The sequence below is a fragment of the Ipomoea triloba genome, chromosome 6, assembly GCF_003576645.1.
Source record: "Ipomoea triloba cultivar NCNSP0323 chromosome 6, ASM357664v1".
NCBI classification, from domain to species: Eukaryota; Viridiplantae; Streptophyta; class Magnoliopsida; order Solanales; family Convolvulaceae; genus Ipomoea; species Ipomoea triloba.
In genome coordinates, this window is record NC_044921.1 from 16517448 (window position 1) to 16540967 (window position 23520).

General features: G+C 34.2%; 1 protein-coding gene across 1 annotated transcript; it reads right to left on the reverse strand.

Annotated features, from left to right (window-relative positions):
- Positions 1 to 7070: 7070 nt before the first annotated feature.
- On the reverse strand, positions 7071 to 12100 carry LOC116021832 (carbon catabolite repressor protein 4 homolog 5). Its single transcript, XM_031262316.1, has 14 exons — positions 11698 to 12100; positions 11347 to 11510; positions 10992 to 11057; positions 10852 to 10904; positions 10632 to 10713; positions 10502 to 10548; positions 10284 to 10365; positions 10118 to 10210; positions 9990 to 10022; positions 9786 to 9880; positions 9462 to 9579; positions 9151 to 9236; positions 8970 to 9054; positions 7071 to 7445 (listed from the first exon to the last, which is right to left on the reverse strand). The coding sequence occupies exons 1-14, from the start codon at positions 12029 to 12031 to the stop codon at positions 7377 to 7379; spliced, it is 1407 nt and encodes a 468-aa protein (XP_031118176.1). The 5' UTR covers positions 12032 to 12100; the 3' UTR covers positions 7071 to 7376.
- Positions 12101 to 23520: the final 11420 nt, after the last annotated feature.

Consider the following 23520-nt stretch of genomic DNA (forward strand, 5'->3'; position numbering starts at 1 on the left):
TGGGAACATAAGATTGATATTAATTGGACACTAGGGCCTTACAATATGCCAATATCTCAGGCAAATTATACAATGGACGACCAAGTTCATCCATCTTGCTTTGTGGACCTGATTCAAAATGACATTCAAATTATATATCTACAGTTAACATATTATGTGCATGTAGCTAACATATTATGTACGTTCAATTTATTTACAAGCACATAATTTATTAACTGAAGACACAATATATTAATTACACACACATAATTTTTAAACTAAGATCCACAATGTAAAGTGAACGCCGGTTTATGGTATAACAATTGAATATTCGCAAGATGGACTACTAATAGATAAATGTATAAATAATTCTAGTGGCCCAAAGAACCAATCATTATTGTGTTGACCGTGGTCCACTCATCTGTATGGACCATATTATCAAATAATGTATATTCAGTACAAAAATAATGTAAATTGTATTCAGAGGTTGTACATTATTTGTGTACTGAATTTATATTATATTATATAATATATATTTAATACACAAATAATGTACATTTAGTATATTAAAAATGTACTTTTGTTATGGTTCACACAACACTATGTGGACCATGGTCTACACAATAATTTGCCCCAATAAACTAATTATTCGACATGTATGCCTTTAAGAACCAACATTTATTATTTTGGTTATTATATTCTAACTTAATAAATGTAATAAATAATGTTTTATTTAATTTTATTAATATTTGCTATTATTTCATACAATTTTCATCTAGTTCTTCATTCTTAAGAGTTAAAGGATGTTAGCCATGAAAAATTTAATAATGATGTATTGTAAATTCGTTCTTAGTCATATGAATTCTAATCGGGTATTAGAATTTAAAAACGATTAGTATATTGTCCTACTTATGTTGAGTTTCATGCCATTCTGTATAAGATGCATAGAGCGAAATATGGATGTTTGTTAAAGAACAATTCATTGAGTAATGACTGAATATAACGTACCTCATGGTGTTTACATACATGTTATCAGTATGTTGAATAATGTTACAAGTAGGCAATATAATAGTCTTTTGACTTGAGACGACATGATTCTCTCATACATATGATGAATTAGTGTTTGCAATTATATGTCTTTTGTTCCCTTAGGGGGCTATATATAAGTATATTTGATGGTCTAGTTTAATTTTGTATAGAGACATGCATGTGCGCGTTAAATAAAGAATTCACCGCCTTGAAGTAACAAAGATGTTCTAGTCTATTCAATACTCTTACAACTAGAATCTCTGGTTAGAGTACAGTATAAAGAAGTTGGACTTCAAGTTATGACTATTGAATATACATTTTAAACTAGGTTTCTGAGTTTGTTCAATTTTCACCATGACCTTTACTTTGTTCAAAACAAATGTTGTGCAAAATGATATATTAAATGGTATTTTAACAGAAATGTTCATTACGGACTATAATATATTTTATTGTAAACTAGGTGATCACGACATATTGCTAAGTATTACTTAAGATTTACGAGTTATTTAATAATAAGTTATTAAATATTGCTATTAAATATTGCTTATTTAATAATAAGTTATTAAATATTGCTCGTTGTTGTTTTAACTTTGAACCTAGAAAGTCAAACTTTAATGGTTCATGGTAATGCAGAAAATTTAAAAAGAAATCGATATCGATATTGAATCAGTTCATTAATAGATGATTAATTATTGGGTTAATTCAATTTGGTAGCATTGACCTTTTCTTGAACAAGAGATATTTTTTTGGCGGAAAAAAAAACAACTTTGACGTAAAGTATCTAGGATTCATGTGCTATCGCATGCTTAGTCAGTGGACGAACTAGAGGCCGGACTGTTGGTCTCAAAGGGTTTGGGGTACAAGTCTAGAGGGAGAAGGGGTGAATAGACCTATATATTTTTAAAACCTTTTTTGAAAACTTAAGTCTGCCAAAGACCTTGTGGTCTAGTGGCACCCTGGTTTACACTCCCACATAGATGATGGGAGTGGGTTCGAGATACTACATCGTAACAGAGTCAGTTGTACTCAAAAATTTTAAATATTCTGTTACAATGTAGTATCTGTTCATAGCTACTTTCTCAACCTACTGAAGCACAAAGAGTCAACAGTCGAGGCACGAACCCACTTCCTTCACCCATTCCCTTCCATGTGAGAGAGAGAGAGAGCACAAAGAGTCAACAATCGCCTCCACTAGGCACGAACCTACTAACCATGCCACTAGACCACAAGGGGAGATAGGGAGAGAGAGAGAGAGAGCACAAAGAGTCAACAATTGCCTCCACTAGGCACGAACCTACTTTTATGTTTGGTTGTTAAGTTGTGAAGTAAATGTTTTAAGGAGAGGGAGAGAGAGATTCAACTAATTCAGTCTACTCTACTCTTCTCCTATAACACAAGGAGGGATTGCACTATCACTCCTATTACAATACAAGAACTTAACCTTCGTCACAAAGTTGACATTAAGCTATCAGGTTTTTCACAAGAACTTAACCTTGGTCACAAAGTTGACATTAAGCTATCAGGTTTTTCACAAGTATCAACCCTTGTTAGAGCATCTACAACAAAGGATATTATTTGTTTTTTGTCAGCTCAAAAATGGTTCATAGTTTTGAAGTTGATGTGGGAGATAGTTTTTTCATGTTTTCTTCCTCCTGCAAAACACAATACTTTGTCAGAAATTTTCTTTTTTTTTTTAAAAAAAAGCAAAGAAGCAAACAGTGCGCACCTCGCGCTTGGCGTGCATTGCCGCCCCAACTGGCGGCCACTCTGACATTTAACTTACTGTAATTTTATTTTATTTTTTTGTTTCAAATGTCAGATTTTTTTTGTTTTTTGTTTTTTGTTTTTTTAAATTTCCTCTCATTTTCTCTTTCATAATCACAATTACAAAAACTCATCAAAAACCGCAAAATAACTTCATTGATAAGGATACTCTTACTCTGCTTCTTTATAATTCACACAAGTAGAGATAGTTTGGTTGATAACACAAGATGTGTTGAATCTCCAACTTCAATGTAGACTCGGCTTGAGATTGATTTGATGAATGCCGAAGTCTTTTCTTGCTCTTGAATCTTTAAGCCTTTGAGATTTCTCTCTCATTCACGTTTCAGTTGTAGTATTGCTTGTTAGCTTTCGTGTTTGTACTTGAATATCTTGTTTGTAAATTTGACCAACACCTCATTCTGACCCTTCTTTTTTTTTTTTTTTTTGAAATCGCACCTCTTTCAGACTTGATTAGAGATATTTATAGACCCACTTGAAATTTGTCAAATGGAGGGAAACCAAATTTCTAATGTCTATTAACCTTTGTGCAATGACCACTTGACCAGTGGTACGGAGGTTAGGTTGCTTTTTTGGATTTTCGGCCATTTTGTTACTTTTTGTGCTTGCACATTGCTTTTTGCATTGCTCATTTTGTCTAGGCTTTTTTGGAAAATTTTCTTTGGGATGTGTACCTATGACTTCTTTTCCTTGGACCTTGGTAACATTCTTCTTGCAACTTTAGATTTTGAGGATGATATAAATGTTTGTCTAAAGAATGTCCGAATAATATATACGAAAAGGTAACCGATGGTTTCTTATTGTTAACCTTTCGGGTCTTTCCTTAACAACCTTTTGGACTTAACTTTCCTTAGTTAATGCTTTACCTCTCAGAAGTTAACTTCTCACCTAAGTTAACTTTACGTGCCCCATTACTTTCTGAGTAAGGTTGGCATTCCACTTTTCGACCATAGAAACTTTTGATCTTCAACTTTTCGACTCTTTGATTCTTCAATTATTTGTTCTTCGACTTCTTGAATCTTTAACTTTGTGATATTGAGCTTCAACTTCTCGTAGTTGTCCTTTCGGAAGTTACACTTTTTCTCATTTTGTTTTAATTTCTTTTTAAGGGTGTAAAAATGAAAAAATAATAAATTATAAATATGGGTACCCCACATTATTAATTTTTCTTTCAAGACAACATACACCCTCTATAGAAAGGGGCTTCATACCCCCATTTGTATATTGTCAATTATGCGCTACATATCATTTTCTATACTGGAGAGAGATTTACTTTCTACTACCAACCAACCAAATCATAAAATACAATTATTATTCTATTCTTTGTTTGTTCCATTCCTTATAAAATAGTATTCTTATTTTTTCAAAATTTATTTAGTGAATCAAACGTGTTGTTAATGTATTAAAAATATACCTTTAGTATATTAAAAATATATACTCCGTAGTAAATTTGAAAAATCAGAACACCCTTGAATAAAACTCTAATGATTTAAAATCTATATTCCGAAATTATCCAAAGGGCCCAATTGTTATGCCATGGACTCCATCTTGTAAGGTAGATCCAGGTCTATGTTCATAATTTTTGAACTCTATATTCATAATTTCAAAACTCTATATTTAATAGTATAATACACTTTTTGAATCTATATAACAAAATTGTGAATATAGAGTTCAAAAATTGTGAATATTAGATAATGTAATTTTATATATTAAAATTTAAAATTATGAATATAGAATTCTAAAATTGTGAACATGGACTTAGGTCGTTTTCAGGTGGAGGGTCCGTAGCATAATTTGCCAACTTGTGGGGGGCGTTTGAATAATTGAATTTGGCAACTTTCCCGCTTTCTATTTCTGCATGAGAGAGCACTCCGGCGGGACGTAAACTCCCGCTGGGAATGGGAAAAATCGCCGTAGAAAAGGAAATTTTGATGGAGCATTTAAGGCAAGCTAACAATTTTAGATACATTCGGAATCCCCTGTAGGATTTTCTTGACATAAATATCTTCCAAAGCATCGCTTCAATTCGTTTTGGCTCCTTTCCATATTATAAATTATTAATTACTCCAAACTGTTTATACGTCCTTTGGTATTAGAACTCTTTAACCATTCGTATAGTTCTCATCGGTCTCTTCTTTCCCATCACAGAATTTCTCTCTTTTCTTCTCATCCTTGCAATCAGAACCAGTGTTCGCAGGTCGAAAGGTATGATCTTTACTTTCAATGTGTACAATTTGGAAAAATCTTGTTCTTTTTTACGCTCAATACTTGTTTTTTTCAGTACCCAGTGTTTGAATGACCATATATGTGAGGAAAGTAAAGAAATTTTTGTGTTTTTTTTGGTGCTTTTTATTGAAATTGTGTAATGTGGTGTTGATGGGGTTTATGGGGATACGGTGGGGTTTTGTGTTTTCTTGCAGGAATGCATTGAACTTTTGCACAGAAAAAGGGTCCCAATTTATACCAAATTGGGGGAAATTCTTGAAACCCTTTAAGGAGTTCTTTGGGTCTTTAGATTCAACCTATTTGAAGTTTCAGGGTTTTTCTAATCTTCTGAATTTGTAGAAGGGTTTCAGATATGATTAAAGAGCATTATAGAGTTAAGAATGAGAGGGGAATAGAATGCTTGAATTCTGTGCAAAAAGTTAAGATAATTTACAATGATCCTGATGCTACAGATTCTGATACTGATGATGATGATGATAAGAATGCTCATAGCAAACGTGTTGTTAAGGAGGTGATTCTTCCAATTGCCAAAAACCCTTCCAAGATTTCAGATAAAGAACAGATTCATAGTGAGATTAGTAAGGAGTTTGCCCGAAAAGTCGGTTTGCCCAAAGGTGTTAGGCAGAGGAAATGGGGGAAATTCGCAGTGGAGATTAGAAACCCCATTGAAAAGAAGAGAAAATGGGTGGGAACTTTTGCCAGTGTTGAAGATGCTGCTAGAGCCTATGATGCCCAGAAGGCAGAATTTGAAAGAATGCTTAGTATGGATAAGAAGAATCCATGTTATGGAACATCAGTTGCTCCTCCTTTTACTTCTCAAGAATCAGGTTCAGAATTCTTGGAAGACCAATTATGCCAAGAATTCAACTTGGGGCTTGAGTTTGAAGATCCAACCAAAGATGAAGATAATCCTACCAAGAAAATAAAAGTGAACCAAACCCATCATGAGTCTAGTGCCACTTTAGTGGATGAGCATATTCTAAGGATACCAAATAAGTCAAAACTGTCAACTTCACCTTCAACCGGTCATCTCATCTTCGATACTGAGAAAAATACAAGGGTTGACAATGAGCCTATTCGAGGGATACCAAATGATCCAAAACTATCAACTTCACCTTCAATCAGTCAGCTCATCCTCGAATTCGAGGAAAATGTAAGGGTTGGCAATGAGCCTATTCCAGGGATACCAAATGAACCAAAACTGTTAACTTCACCTTCAATCAGTCAGCTCATCCTCGACACCGAGAAAAATGCAAGGGTTGGTAATGAGCCTAGTCTAAGGATACCAAATGAACCAAAATTGTCAACTTCACCTTCAATTAGTCATCTCATCCTCGACATCGAGGAAAATGCAAGGGTTGGCAATGACCTGAGGCGTTTAGGCTTCGAGCATAATGATTTCGTCAATGTTAACATCTCAAGACAACTGTGCCACCATGGTTGCAATAGTGAAGAAGGGATTCAAATGCAGTGTGATTTCAGATGCTTGAATTTTGAGGATTTTCCTTGTGATGATTCAGAAGATATGTTGGATAGCTTATGGATGGAAGATGCTGTTGAAATTCGCATGGCAGAACTCAACAAAGAAGACCTCCAATGGCTAAATGAGATCTTCATAACGGATGAAAGAGTTTCCCAGTAGGCATAATGAGTATATAATATTTGGTTCTCTGATTAGTGTTTTTGGCTATATATAAGTGTTGAGTAGAATACAATGTACGGAGTAATTAATACAGTTGGTCAATATTATACAATATTTTGGTGAAGAAACATATTTAATTAGTCGAAAGCTTTTCTGTTTTCCAGAAAAATAGAACTGAGTATCATAACAAAATTTTATTTTAAATATTACTAGTAATTTATTTAATTTTAAATATTACTAGTAATTTATTTATATGATGGACGAAATTTAGTATAAAATCATTCATTTCATAATAAATTTTATAATTAAAAAAAAAATCAAAATATATCTAAGGCTTTTTTTTAGTACTACTGATTCTGTTACAATACAGTATCTGTTCTTAACTATTTTCTCAACCTACTGATTCTAAGACTCAAACCCACTCCCTTTCCATGGGAGTGCAATCGGATGTCACTAGAAAACTGAAAAGCATTCATAACAGACAATTATGCAAATATAATTTATAAAATTTGAGAAACTACTTCACATGCAACATTTGTTGTTGAACTACTTTATACATGGTCCTTCTATTCTTAACTTTTAATGACTTCAATTTTAACCATTGAAAAGCTTTAGGTGGTTATTGTCTGATAGGTGTAGGCATGATTGGCAACTTGTGGGCTCCTGGGCAGTGTGGGTGCAAGACTCCGATTGTCTCCTCTGACTCCACAAATGCAATTCACGTCTCCTTACCTTCACCAGCAAATGCTAGTTCGCAAACTAGAGCTAGATGATCACTTCCCCATTCCTGCAAATTAAAAGAAATGTCAATCCGCATTGAGAACTGAAAAATATATTACTACGGAGTACATACAATTTAAAATTAGGATGTGTTTCGTTCACACATGAAAATCGGAATAGAAATCAAATACGTAGTACTTAATAATGGTGTGGGTCTTGGAGAAAGTATTTTGTATGTTTAGTAATAGGGTGGAATTAAAATGATTAACAATATTGATGTTTGATTATATATGACCTTATAATAGGAATAGAGGTTTTTGTTAGAATAAAAACTTAATGCATTGAATCAGAATTCATAATGTTTACAAGAAACACGGGTGGAGAGTGCATCCACTCTCCGCAACCTGACTCAGAAACGGCTTCCCGAGCAATAGCATGGGCAGCACGATTCGCAGATCGCCTAACAAAACGAAAAACTACATAATGTATCTGAGATGCTGTTTCTTTTACAAATAAAGGTTTTAAAAATACAAAAACAAAAAATCAAAGCAATTGATCCTAGTATAATGACATCCAAAGTAACAATATGAACAAAAAAAAAAATCAAAACAAAAATCTAAAAGCATTAATCCAAACTTAAAAATCATATTATCAATAAGATGGAATGATACTTTTTTTAATTAGGAAATGAGTTTTTAATTGAAGGGGTAGTCAAATCACATAGTTGTGTTTCAAAAAGTTGTCAACACTATGATTTTGATTCCTATTCCTAGTGTGTAAACCCATGAACCAAACACACCCTTAGTTCAAACCGAAACCTTATTATCTTTCATTAATGGAGTGTTTGGTTGGAAGAGAGTAATTAGGGGGGAAAGGAATTGTAATCCCGTGGGAATAAGGTGAAAATAAAGTAGAAATTCAAATCTCATTGTTTGATAGGCAGAAATAGAATTACTGAGAACTGAAAAGGAAGAAGTGATATAAAGACTAGAATGCCTTTAATAATAAAGGCAAAAAGTTGTCATTACAATCTTATTTCCTTCCCCATTTGCTGTGGAATTCCAATTTGGGGGCCTAGGATTTTCAATTCCACGCTCGGAGGGAATTGCAATTCCCTCCAACCAAACAAAGGAATTGTAAATCCCGTGGAATTATGAAGGAAAAGAATTTCAATTCTTATGTACGAAACAGGCCATAAAATCAGGTGTATGGCCCAGACAATTTACTGCTGGGATAGAACTCTATAACTTCACTACAAATCATAGCCCACATTGTGGCTTGGAAATATAATGTATGTGTGTTTATAAAATATTCAGAATTATTTTCCAATAGATGAATGGTATGCAGAAAGAGGAAGTAGGAAGAAATTAAATATACTGAAAACAGTTTCTGAAATGATAATGATCACAAGTGGATTCAGCATAGTAGGTGAAGCCAAGGAACAGTTTAACCACTTCGATGATCAGAAGAAAACAGATAATGTAATGAGAATGATATTTAGTATGGGCAAAATGGCTAGCGTCAAATATCTGCTTACTAATGCATTATACGCGCTTCTTTCCCTTGTATTTGTTAAATAGATGATGCTTACCTCACTTGGAAGCCCTCTGGTCCTTCTTAAAATGTTGACAGGCAAGGGATCAAGAACCCTCAGAGGAACAAGCTCAGCTGTATGCCTGCATCACCTCAAATACGTTTACAGGAGAAACCAAAAGTGAACAGAGAAAGAAGCTAACAACATTTTACTGTTCTTTGGTGAAACAAGAGAGCACCATATATAATCAACAGTTCCCAGAAACTGGGAATGAAATGACGTTGCCAAGGGTTCTCCAAGGTCATCTCTCGTCTTAGAGGTTCCCTGAGCATTTGAAAACACCAAATATTTAAAAAAATCTCATCTCAATTTTCGAAACTATGTAAGAATGAAACTAAAGGCTTGTCCAAGCTCATTGTGGGTTGTGGTTTGTTACTACAAAAGAAATAGTCTTAACAAAAATTTTAAATAGTGCATATCTTTCAGAAACATTGATGTATCCAATGCTTAGGTTAAGAAACAAGAATCTTTCAAGAAAAAAAATGTTACAGGAACTCCAGCATAGGCGCTGCATAGCTTTAATTGATGTAGCAGGTGAACAGATACTGTTCCTGTTGCAAGCCTAAGCTCCTCATCAGTCCATCTATGCATAAATGGCTTTCTAACCCTACAAAACGTTGAATAGATACAGAATTAGTGATCTAGTAAATGCCACAGAAAAGATGGGCTATTTACAATATTTGAAATACAAGCATTAAATTTCAAAAACCAAACATATTTGCACTTTGATATGACTGAAGCATTTTTATCTGCATGCATATACTCTATCAGAAAACAATTAAGATGGTAAATGAGTAAAAATATGCAAGGAACCTCGCTGCATGTACACTCTTAAATCGATAGGTTGGTTCTACAGATGGATCAATCTGCCCAGAGATATGCCTTCGGTCATGCATGCGGATGTCCAACTGTGACATTTTTTAGAAGTGTTAGAAATGAAATAATATAATTTTTAAAAAAAAATAAAAATAAAAGAAATAATAATGCTGACCCATGTCTGGGAAGTAAAGGATTCACCTTAGATGATGTCAAAAACTGATAAACTGCACTCTAAATTCAAAAAAATAAAAATAAAAATTGGTAAGCTGCAAAAATTGCATTTACTATTAGATTGATACTTTACTGTTAAACCAAGAACAAATTACCTTTGGCATACTATTTAGGTCTCCTGCAAGTACAATTGGTATATTACCCCATTCCCGTGAAAGTCTTTGGGCATTCTCAATAAGTAAACGAATCTGCAATAAGGCAATCTATGACAAACCCAGCTTTATTGGGGAACACAACTAATAATTTAAGAATTGTTCACACCTGACCCAACTTAATGTCTCCACGTTTTGGATTGAAGAGTACATGGATGTTCCCTACCAGAAATCTTTGAGAGGATATGTCCCTATTTCAAATTTGCACAGTTCACAAACCATAGATAGATGCATAGAAAATTTGGAAAATGTTCTCATTATTACTTCTATCTACAGTATATTATGGGATAAGCACTGATTTTAAACAAATGATGAAGTACTTCATACTCTGATGTCAAAGCATTTGAATCGTTACTACACTCTTTCCTTTTTCTCTGCAAACATAAAAGGAAAGGAATGAAATGTCAAAATTAGGCTGCTTAGTATTACCCAGATCAGTCATCATAGACAACTTTACCTTGAAAACACAAAACTGGGCAACGTTATTGCGTAGACCAAACCTTTGGAACTCTATGCTTTCTTTGTGCAAAAGGGTAAATCTGCATTCCAATAGCACAGCTTTTCAGATGCAAAATAGAACAGCTTTTTGCTAGAGATTTATGTTGCTAATGCGAGGACCAATAGCACAGTGATCAATTATAAAGCACCAAATTCTGTAAATAAGATGAAGATCATACAGCTCGTTCTTCCAAAATATTGCACAACCATCACATGAATCCCCTGTACGAGGCTAGTAAAACAAAGCCAAGCAGTTGGAATGCATACTTTCAATTGACATGAACAACATATCTAATGGAAAAGATGTCCAAAAAAAAACCTGGTACACTCCTCTGAACCCATCTTTCTGAAGGAGATTATCTAAATCATCATACCGATCAACCTCCTGCAGCAACAGGTTTAAAAAAATAATGCAAATGCACTGAAACATGTCTTCATTTCAAAGAAAACTAGATATCCTTGATAGAGGAGGAAACTATTTTGCATTTAAAACTTTCAATCTCTGCTAATAAAAGCTCCACACTTGTCATCAAGAGATAATACCATGTCCCCTTGTATTTATCAAACAGGGCACATTAGTATCTTGTCCTGGTACAATCAGGTCAACAGCACCATTTATCTTCTCAGCTTACCAAAAATTATTGCACTTGCTTTACATTGAAATTAGTGTTTACCTGGAAACACATAATGCCTGGATTATATCCCCGGACTTCCTTGCATAAGATTTGCTTCCGGTAATCCCAATCCATTAACTCTGGCGAGACATTAGGGTACAAATCAGGATGCTTTTTCGCATTTTCGACTGCCAATAGATTATACGACACAAATACAAAGCCATCTGCAATATCCAGCACAAAAAATTAAACAAAAAAAATGCTGCTAAGGCACTTATAAATGCAGAAAAATATCAAATTGCACAAATAGTACTAAATAACAAAGCAATTTCTAGAAAATTGTAACCAAAAAAATCCTCAATTTGTAAAGGTTATAACTAATTTAGATACAACATCCACTCATCCGCATACCTTTACAATGTGAAACGTCCCGAGGTGAGTACACCCACTTGCGCCGATCCACAGTATTAGCCGGCCTTTGCCTCTTTCGTTTCCCCCTATACTCTCCGCTCCTGTGATAATTGGCATGTGCGCACGCATGCATATGAGACGTCAAAGTGCGATTTGAATTGTCTTCTAGGCTTAGGGTTTCGCTATGAGCCTCAGTTTGCAGTGCTGTTACTCTCCGCTTCTTCCGTTTCTCGCGGCGGTCGCCATTATAACGGCGAGTTTTGCGTTTGGAGGAAGTCGGATGTTTAGCTAATTCCTTAGACGGAGGCATTTCGCCGCCGGTAACTCGGCCCATTAGATGATGGTGATGGTGAATGTACAGTAGCTGTATTCCGGTATAACTCGACGGCAATCGTATACTCTTACGCCGCCTTCGGGCTTCGGACAATTCACAAACCTCAGCGGTAATTATATTTAAAATTTTAAAATTAGATATTTCAATCTAAAATTTGCAACAAATTAACAAGTGTGTATCAATTCTTTAAAATTTTGTAATCTTAAATTAAATATTTGTGTTTTGTTATAATTATATTTAAGGAATAGTATAATTTCAGTACAGTAGCGCCCTCGAACCCGCTACCTTCCACATAGGGAGTGCAACCTAAGGCCATTAGATCACAAGATCATTGACAGAAATGTATCATTATGCACCTAAACTTAAAAAAAAATGCAATTAACACAAAGGCAAATCTGATCTTCATTGAAGATTTGGTCGAGTTACCCACACATGCCATGTACACACCATCTTTATCATTTTCATCTCTATAAGTCCTATTGACTAAAGATTACATTGAACACTAACTTCTTGTTCTTGTCACTTGACCAAACAATATTATAGTTACAAGTTTGTATCCTTAGTCAGTTTGGGTGGGGTGACCTCCCATCCTTAAGCCCTCTTGATTGTATAAGGAGCTCGATTTCCATTTTCAACTCCTAGCACTCATTAGTATCGTATCCATATTCTCCAACTTATGGGGGGAAGTAACCTCGCTATATTGAATTCTTCAGTGTAGGCTAAGACCTCACTCAAACATGCTACCAACAGTGTTAATGGTATTTGTGGGATTAGTTCCGGGGCCACTCTGAATTAAAGGGCCTGGCCCCGCAGACCTTCGACTCTAGTCATGAGGTCAATTTGAACTTTCTTGTTTGCTTTTGAGGGTTTTTCTAATAGGGATTTCTCTATTGACCCATTTTCTTTTTGCCTTTTGGCTCGATTTGCTTTCTATCTTTCGACATACCAATCAACTTTGGTCATCATTGCCACATAACTTGCCCAAGTATTCCTTTTAAGAATTTTGTATAAGTCTTCGACTCTTAGAGCCTATATAAACATTGTGATGGTTGATTTGTCGTACATCCCTTTGACTTCTATTACCTCCACACACCACCGAGTTAGGAACTCAATAATAGATTCATCATATTTCTGTTTTATCATGGTAAGTATGAAAAGTGTTTCTAGGCTTTTTACCACTCATGATTTGGGTTGTGAATATGACCACGAGGTCGTAAAAGGAATTTATTGACCCTCCTAGCAACCTTGTGAACCAACACTAGGTTGATCCCCCTGCAGATTGAGAAAAATGTTATACACATTACTGTATTGTCGATCCCTATTAACATCATCGCAACTTGATAAGACACAATATTTTCCTATGAAATTGTACGTGATCGTCAAACCTCTTTACACTAGCCATTTTGAAGTTGGTTGGTAGGGGCTCTTTCGTGATTCTCCGTGGTTGGTATGGGCAACTCACCAACTCTCCCTCCACTTTCCAATGCACTAACTCTTATAGCTTTTTGTCTACATTATTCGCACATTCCTCTAAGATTATGACCTAAACCTCCATTCTTTGTTTTCTTACATGCCAATCCTCGATTCCTCGATGAGCGGGGTTCAGTCAATACTCTTGTATATTACCTCATCCAGAGTATACTTCGACTCCCTCCTAACGGACTCATTTGGCTTGCTTGCCCTTATTTCTTAGGACTCTCCACTCTATGATCCCAACCTCTCCTTTGATATCCTTCCTTCATTTTGGAGTCTACTAGACCTCGAAGTGGGTTTACCTTAATGTCGAGGCTCGTGGCGGTTTTCTATGCTTGGACGGACGAAAATGTCTCTCACTACTGTTACTTTATCCAAACACCTATATGACGTTGGCTAATTCTTATACCAATGGTAGGATATTAGACCCGACTCCCTAGGAACTCATGTTATTTTCGATTGTCCTAGTCTCACTTTCAATTGCCAAAGTGACAATTTTCTCCTTTGATCTTCCTGTCGGGATTCTAACCCCCAAGAATGGGAAGGTCCCCCCTACCATTTGAGTCGTTCCTGTGAATCATGGGAGTTGACTACCTAATACTGTCATGTTCATGCTTAAATGAAAATGATTGGGTTGATATTATATCACAAGTGTTGAGCAAAACAAATTAAGGAACACATATTTTTCATAGTTGTCTCCAAATATGACACCAATTATAATTTTTAATAGATTATGCTCACCATAAACTGAATAATATGAGAAAATAATAGCTTTATATTCTCAAGGATAGATCACAAATAGACCCCTAGTTGGTCAATTCCTATAGCTTTATATTCTCAAGGATAGATCACAAATAAGCCCCTAGTTGGTAAATTCCTAGCCCAACCAAGTGACCGTCCCTTTATACTAAACCAAGATGCCCAACAAACCATCCTTAATTGGGATGGGACTCAATCCTGAGACCTTCCGTTTAGAATGGTAACGGTGATGCCATCAGACCACAATGTATAGTACTTGACAGTCCAATTATATTATTAAATATTATACTACTACCTATTTTATAGCGTATTGGCGTAAAAAGTTTAAACATTTGTGCATTGTAACAATTGTATCCAAAACTATTAAATTTTAAAAATCTAAACCAATCCATTTTATAATGTGATAATTAAATATAATTATATTAATTTACATTAAAAATAGTTAAACAATTTTAATTTAGTTGTTAGTTTGGTGGGATGATTTAAAGGGGATTGGATTATTAAAATATATTTTTGACTTTGTTTCAAAGGATCATTTGACATAAAATATACTATAAAATTAAATGTGGCACAAATCTAATACTTAAAAGATTAAAATTGATTGATTTTAAAGTTGATGACCAAAATTAGTAAAATCTCTTTACATAGAGAGTTAAAAATGATAATAATATGTGGTCATCTTTATTTGTTAAGTTGTCATTTGAGACTTTAAATACAACTAATTGAAGCAAAAATTTATTTACGTGCAATAATAAAGTTCTACTAATCGTATGCCTGCACGACCAGACACTTTAAAAAAATAAATGTCTTAGTTCATAAAATCAAAATTCAAAACAAAAGAAGAATAACATGTCATTCCTCACCGTCAGGACTGGCCTTGGCCAAGATGATGACACAGGGCCCCAATTTTTTTAAAAAATATTTTAGATATAATTTATTATTTTGTATACTTGATAATTACTTTTTTTTTTAGAATTCATAGATTGGTCTTAATTGTAATTGAAAAAAAAATAGAATAGAATTGACATTGAAATTTTGGTGAATAATTTTTTATTTAAATATACACAAAAAAATGGCACTCTTAAATTAATTTTTGAATTGTATTAATTTCTTTGTTGAATTTTTATGCATTATATTTTGACAAAATTTTTTAATTACATGTTTATATATTTTTGTCATATAGCGTTACCAATCACTTTTTTTTTTTCATGAGTTCCTTGAATGGGATTCAAAGCCATTGGTAGAATTTCTCAATATATATATAATTGGCAAATTAAAGAATCCAGACACTAGTATCTTCGGAATTAAAGAATTCATTTGAGAAAAGTTTTTTGTGGGGTCCGTCAGAGGAGAGAAAAGCGAAAGGAGAGGCGATTACATCTGCCTAGGATACACAGATCATGTCCAGTCGGGCGCGTGCAGTTCACGTGCCCACTAAGGTACCAGGGCTCTTTATTATTATTATTATTATTATTATTATTATTATTATTATTATTTTTTGCCTCAAATATGTCTTTCTCTTGTTTACTTCTTTGAAGTTTTTTTATTCTTATTTTTCTTTGTTTCTCCATATATGCACCCAGATCTTTTTAACACTTTTGGAGTTGAAATCAGAACTAATGTAAAAAAAAAAAAATAACTTGTGCATTTTGAGAATGCGAAATTAGATTTAAAACTAACTATTTAAATTCTCCGCCGCATCGATTAGGGTTTCAGTACCCTAAATTTCGATCTGCGTTGCTTCGTTCTCAATTTCACTACCCTAATCTTTTATCTGTGTTGCTTCGTTCTCAATTTCACTACCCTAATATTCGATCTGCTTTGCTTCGTTCTCAATTTCACTACCCTAGTCTTCGATCTACGTTGATTCGTTCTCAATTTCACTACCCTAATCTTTGACATGCGTTGCTTCGTTCTCAATTTCACTAACCTAATCTTTGATCTGCGTTGATTCGTTCTTCAACCAAATTTATTTTTTCTACTATATTTGTTTATTTGTTCAGTGATTTTGCACTTGATATGTTTTGTTTTGTTTTTTTTTTGTTTTGTTTTTCTTTTTTTGTTTTGTTTTTTGTTTTGTTTTTTTTTTGCTTCTATGTACTTTTTGTTGAATTTTAGGTGTTTCTTAGCTTCTTCAATCACTAATTTTGAAAATTAATATATCTACTTCTACATTTATTTATGCTAAAATGTTATTCACAGTGAACTTATCTCTTTTTATGCTAGACACTATTAGAAATTAAAAATTCGTAAATTTGTTTCTCAATATTATTACTTATTGACAGTTAATGTAGTGGGCGTTACCAATCACTTTTCTTTCATGAGTTTCTATGATGGGATTCAAAAGTCATTGATAGAATTTCTCGATATAATTGGCAAATTAAAGAATCCAGGCACTAATATCTATCTCCGGAATTAAAGAATCCATTTGAGAAAGGTTTTTTTTGGGGCCCGTCAGAAGAGAGAAAAGCGAAAGGAAAGGTGATTACGTGTGCCTAGGTTGCACAGATCACGTCCAGCAGGGCGCGTGCAGTTCACGTGCCCGCTAACGTATAAGGGCTCTTTTTTTTTTTTCCTCAAATATGTCTTTTTCTGTTTAATTCTTCGAAGTTTTTTTTATTCTTATTTTTCTTTGTTTCTCCATATATGCACCCAGATCATTTTTTACAATTTTGGAGTTGAAAATAGAACTAACGTAAAAATAAAAAATAAACAATTGTGCATTTTGAGAATGCGAAATTAGATTTAAAACTAACTATTTAAATTCTCCGCCACGCCGATTAGGGTTTTAGTACCCTAATCTTCGATCTGCACTACTTCGCTCTCGATTTCACTACCTAATCTTCGATCAGCGTTGTTCTCAATTTCACTACCCTAATCTTCGATGTGCGTTGTTTCGTTCTCAATTTCACAACCCTAATCTTCGATTTGCGTTGGTTCGTTCTCAATTTCATTTCTCTCCTCTTTTCTCACTTCGCCTCAGGTTTCGTTTCTTCCAATCAGGTAACTTCTTCAACCAAATTTAGTTTTCTATACTACTATATTTGTTTATTATTTCCTCAATAGTAATGGTTTTTTGTTTGAGAAAAGTGAAAGGAGAGGCGGTCACGCGTGCTTGGATTGCACAGATCCCGCGTGCAGTTCACGTGCCCATTGACGTACTAAACTATTTTTTTTTGCCGCCTTCTCTTTTCCTTCTTCTCTCTCCATCCTCTCTCTCCCTCTTCTCTCTCCTAATTGGCACCTGAATTTGCCAAATGCATGCAATAGCAGAAGAAGCAGAAGCTAGAGCCAACTACACAAGAAGAATTCTAAAGGCATGCATCTTAGCTTAACTTAGTTTAGGGTTTACTTTATGTTGTTGAACACATGGTCGGAGGGGAGGAAATTACTTTTATCAATACACTGGGCAAGAATATATTAACTTATATATATAATGCATTATTGGTGCAAGCAAGAGTCGTGAAATATCTCTATCCAAGTGTTTTTATTTTACTTCGTTATCAATTTCACTACCCTAATCTTCCATCTGCGTTGCTTCGTTCTCAATTTCACTACCCTAGTCTTCGATCTACGTTGCTTCGTTCTTAATTTCACTACCCTAATCTTTGATCTGTGTTGCTTCGTTCTCAATTTCACTACCCTAATATTCAATCTACGTTGTTTTGTTCTTCAACCAAATTTATTTTTCTACTATATTTGTTTATTTGTTCAATGATTTTGTACTTGATTTGTTTTTGTTTTTGTTTTTGTTTTGTTTTTTGCTTCTACGTACTTTTTGTTTGATGATTTTTGATGAATTTTAGGTGTTACTTTGCTTCTTAGATCACTAATTTTTTAAATTAATCTATCTACTCCTACATTTATTTATGCTAAAATTTTATTCACAGGGAACTTATCTCTTTTTATGCTAGACACTATTAGAAATTTAAGATTCGTAAATTTCTTTCTCAACAGTATTATATTACTTATTGACGATTAATGTAGAGTGCCTTACCAATCACTTTTTTTTTTCATGAGTTTCTTGGATGGGATTCAAAGCCATTGATAGAATTTCTCCATAAAATTCGCAAATTAAAGAATCCAGGCACTAGTATCTCCGGAATTAAAGACTATTTGAGAAAGGTTTTTTGTGGGACCCGTCAGAGGAGAAAAAAGCGAAAGGAGAGGCGATCACATGTGCCTAGGATGCACATATCACGTCCAGCCGAGCACGTGCAATTCACGTGCCCGCTAACGTATCATGGAACTTTTTTTTTTCCTGCCATCAAATATGTCTTTCTCTGTTTACTTCTTTGAAGTTTTTTTATTCTTATTTTTCTTTGTTTCTCCATATATGCACCCATATCATTTTTTAACACTTTTGGAGTTGAAATCAGAACTAATGTAATAAAAAAAATTAATTTGTGCATTTTGAGATTGCGAAATTAGATTTAAAACTAACTATTTAAATTCTCTTGTCTGCGTTGCTTCATTCTCAATTTCATTTCTCTCCTCTTTTCTCACTTTGCCTCAGGCTTCGTTTCTTCCAATCAGGTAACTTCTTCAACCAAATTTAGTTTTCTATACTACCATATTTGTTTATTATTTCCTCAATAGTAATGGTTTTATGTTTGAGAAAAGTGAAAGGAGAGGCGGTCACGCATGCTTGGATTGCACAGATCCCGCCCGACTGGGCGCGTGCAGTTCACGTGCCGGATGACGTATTAAAACTTTTTTTTTGCCACCTTCTCTTTTCCTTCTTCTCTCTCCTAATTGGCACCTGAATTTGCCAAATGCATGCAGTAGAAGAAGAAGCAGAAGCCCGAGCCAACTACACAAGAAGAATTCTAAAGGCATGCATCCTTGCTTTACTTAGTTTAGGGTTTACTTTATGTTGTTGAACACATGGCCCGACGGGAGGAAATTACTTTTATCAATTCCAGCTGAGTTTTTTTTTTTTTTCTTCTTCTATGCACTTTTTGTTGAATTTTAGGTGTTTATTAGCTTCTTCAATCACTTATTTTTTAAATTAATCTATCTACTTCTACATTTATTTATGCTAAAATTTTATTCACAGCGAACTTATCTCTTTTTATGTTAGACACTATTAGAAATTTAAGATTGGTAAATTTATTTCTCAACAGTATTATATTACTTATTGACGATTAATGTAGTGGGCATTACCAATCACTTTTTTTTCATGAGTTTCTTGGATGGGATTCAAAGCCATTGATAGAATGTCTCCATAAAATTGGCAAATTAAAGAATCCAGGCACTAGTATCTCCGGAATTACAGAATCTATTTGAGAAAGGTTTTTTGTGCGACCCGTCAGAGGAGAGAAAAGCGAAAGGAGAGGCAATCACGTGTGCCTAGGTTGCACAGATAACGTCCAGTCGAGCACGTGCAATTCACGTGCCCGCTAACGTATCATGGCTCTTTTTTTTTTTTTTTCTTCCCTCAAATATGTTGTTTACTTCTTTGAAGTTTTTTTATTCTTATTTTTCTTTGTTTCTCCATATATGCACCCATATCATTTTTAACACTATTGGAGTTGAAATCAGAACTAATGTAATAAAAAAATAAATTTGTGCATTTTGAGATTGCGAAATTAGATTTAAAACTAACTATTTAAATTCTCCGCCGTGCCATTAGGGTTTCAGTACCCTATTCTTCGATCTGCATAGCTTCGTTCTCGATTTCTCTACCTAATCTTCGGTCTGCGTTGCTTCATTCTAAATTTCATTTCTCTCCTCTTTTCTCACTTCGCCTCAGGTTTCGTTTCTTCCAATCAGGTAACTTCTTCAACCAAATTTAGTTTTCTATACTACTATATTTGTTTATTATTTCCTCAATAGTAATGGTTTTTTGTTTGAGAAAAGTGAAAGCAGAGGCGGTCACGCGTGCTTGGATTGCACAGATCCCGCGTGCAGTTCACGTGCCCATTGATGTACTAAAATTTTTTTTTTTGCCGCCTTCTCTTTTCCTTCTTCTCTCTCCATCCTCTCTCTCCCTCTTCTCTCTCCTAATTGGCACCTGAATTTTCCAAATGCATGCAATAGCAGAAGAAGCAGAAGCCAGAGCCAACTACACAAGAAGAATTCTAAAGGCATGCATATTAGCTTAACTTAGTTTAGGGTTTACTTTATGTTGTTGAACACATGGTCGGAGGGGGAGGAAATTACTTTTATCAATACACTGGGCAAGAATATATTAACTTATATATATAATGCATTATTGGTGCAAGCAAGAGTCGTGAAATATCTCTATCCAAGTGTTTTAATTTTACTTCGTTATCAATTTCACTACCCTAATCTTCCATCTGCGTTGCTTCGTTCTCAATTTCACTACCCTAGTCTTCGATCTACGTTGCTTCGTTCTTAATTTCACTACCCTAATCTTTGATCTGTGTTGCTTCGTTCTCAATTTCACTACCCTAATATTCAATCTACGTTGTTTTGTTCTTCAACCAAATTTATTTTTCTACTATATTTGTTTATTTGTTCAATGATTTTGTACTTGATTTGTTTTTGTTTTTGTTTTTGTTTTGTTTTTTGCTTCTACGTACTTTTCGTTTGATGTTTTTTTTGAATTTTAGGTGTTACTTTGCTTCTTCGATCACTAATTTTGAAAATTAATCTATCTACTTCTACATTTAGTTATGCTAAAATTTTATTCACAACGAACTTATCTCTTTTTATGGTAGACACTATTAGAAATTTAAGATTCGTAAATTTCTTTCTCAACAGTATTATATTACTTATTGACGATTAATGTAGAGTGCCTTACCAATCACTTTTTTTTTTCATGAGTTTCTTGGATGGGATACAAATCCATTGATAGAATTTCTTCATATAATTGGCAAATTAAAGAATCTAGGCAGTATATCTCCGGAATTAAATAATTCATTTGCGAATGGTTTTTTAGTGGGGCCCGTCAGAGGGGGAGAGAAAAGCAAAAGGAGAGGCGATCTTGTGTGCCTAGGTTGCATAGATCATGCCAGCCAGGCGCGTGCAGTTCACGTGTCCGCTAACGTATTAGGGCTTTTTTTTCTTTTTTTTTTTTGCCACAAATATGTCTTTCTCTGTTTACTTCTTTGAAAATTTTTTTATTCTTATTTTTCTTTATTTCTCCATATATGCACCATGATTATTTTTAACAACTTTGGAGTTGAAATCGGAACTAATGTAAAAAATAATAATAATAATAATAATTTGCGTATTTTGAGAATGCGAAATTAGATTTAAAAATAACTATTTAAATTCTCCGTCGCGCCGATTAGGGTTTCAGTACCCTAATTTTCGATTTGCGTTGCTCCGTTCCCAATTTCACTACCTTAATCTTCGATCTAAGTTGCTTCGTTCTCAATTTCACTACCCTAATCTTCGATATGTGTTGCTTCGTTCTCAATTTAACTACCCTAATCTTCGATCCACGTTGCTTCGTTTTCAATTTCACTACCTTAATATTTGATTCGCGTTGCTTCGTTCTCAATTTCACTAACCTAATCTTCGATCCGCGTTGCTTCGTTCTCAAATTCACTACCCTAATCTTCTATCCGTGTTGCTTCGTTCTCAATTTCACTACCCTAATCTTCTATCCGTGTTGCTTCGTTCTCAATTTCACTACCCTAATCTTCTATCCGTGTTGCTTCGTTCTCAATTTCACTACCCTAATCTTCGATTTGCATTGCTTCGTTCTCAATTTCATTTCTCTCCTCTATTCTCACTTCGCTTCAAGCTTCGTTTCTTCCAAGGTAACTTCGATCTCCAACCAAATTTAGTTTTCGATACTGTTATATTTGTTTATTTCTTCAATAGTAATGGTGTTTTGTTTGAGAAAAGTGAGAGGAGAAGCGATCACACGTGCCTGGGTTGCACAGATCGCACCCGGCTGGACGCGTGCAGTCCATGTGCCCCTTGACGTATCAATGTTTTTTTTTTTTTGCAGCCTTCTCTTTTTCCTTCTTCTCTCTCCCTCCTTTCTCTCCTAGTTGGCACCTGAATTTGCCAAATGCATGCAGTAGCAGAGGAACCTGAACCAGAGCCACCATTGATGGGTGCTCCCCCAAGCCAGGAACTAAAGGAGAAAGCTAGCTAGCAGTTCCACTCCACTGGATGATGTTCAGAGAGAAGCAGAAGCCAGCAAGAATCGTACAATATCTTTGACTGTATGTATCTAAATGTATATTTGTAATGTTTTTATTCTTATTTTTCTACACAATATGATAATTTTTCTCTATACTTTTACGCTTGGGATTGGAATTAATTAGAAAATATTTCTGCTTTGCGCTTTTAAAGAATGTGAAATCGTATTTAAAACTCGCAATAATAACATTTTAGTTACTCGTATTCATTTCTCACATGCTCTCACTCCACCTCATATTTCGTTTCTTCTAATTAGATAGCTTCTTCAACCAAATTATTTTTTTACTACATTTGTTTATTTGCTCGGCGAGTCTTGTACTTTGGATTTTGAATGCTACTTTGCCTTATTCAATCGTTAATTTTGGGTATTATTTTCTCTACTTCAATTCAACACTTAGCTATGCTAACATTTTATTCACAACTTATTTCTATTTATAATAAACACGACTAAAAACCAAAAATTTATGTTTTTGACTATCTTTGAAATTTTTTTTAAAAAAATCTCAAATATTTTAACGCAAAAATCAAATCAAGCTCACAATTGCATATCATAAATTATTAATATAATACGAGATCAAATATTGAAAGGGACTCGATTGAGAATATTAGTACAAAATAACAAATAAAAAAAGAATTAATACATGTTGACGACTTTATTGCATCATTTCTATTTATTTACTCCATACAGGTGTGTATAATTAACTATTATTAATGAGTTTTCCGACAATAATTGCAAAGCCATGTACAAAGAACAACATTACACTTCGTATTATTGGAACACTTAGAAATTATTTCATAATCACAACATTTCAAGTTTAATTTCTTGTAAAAGTTGTCTATTGATCTTTTCAATTTGAGCCATTCAACTATAACTTAAGCTAATTTATTTCTTTATGGTCCTTTTTCGACTAAAAACACTCAAAAATTTTGTGATGTACACAGATTCTTAACAACTTTAATGAAGGATTTTTGCGTTTTGTCATTCAATGTAGTATCTGTCCATATACCCCACTAGGATTCGAACAGGTGACCTCTCATTTGAGAGAACTGAGGCACAGTCATGCCGCTCGATTATAAGACCTTTGGCTGATGCTTAGGCAATAATTGATGAACAGAAAAAAGTAATAATT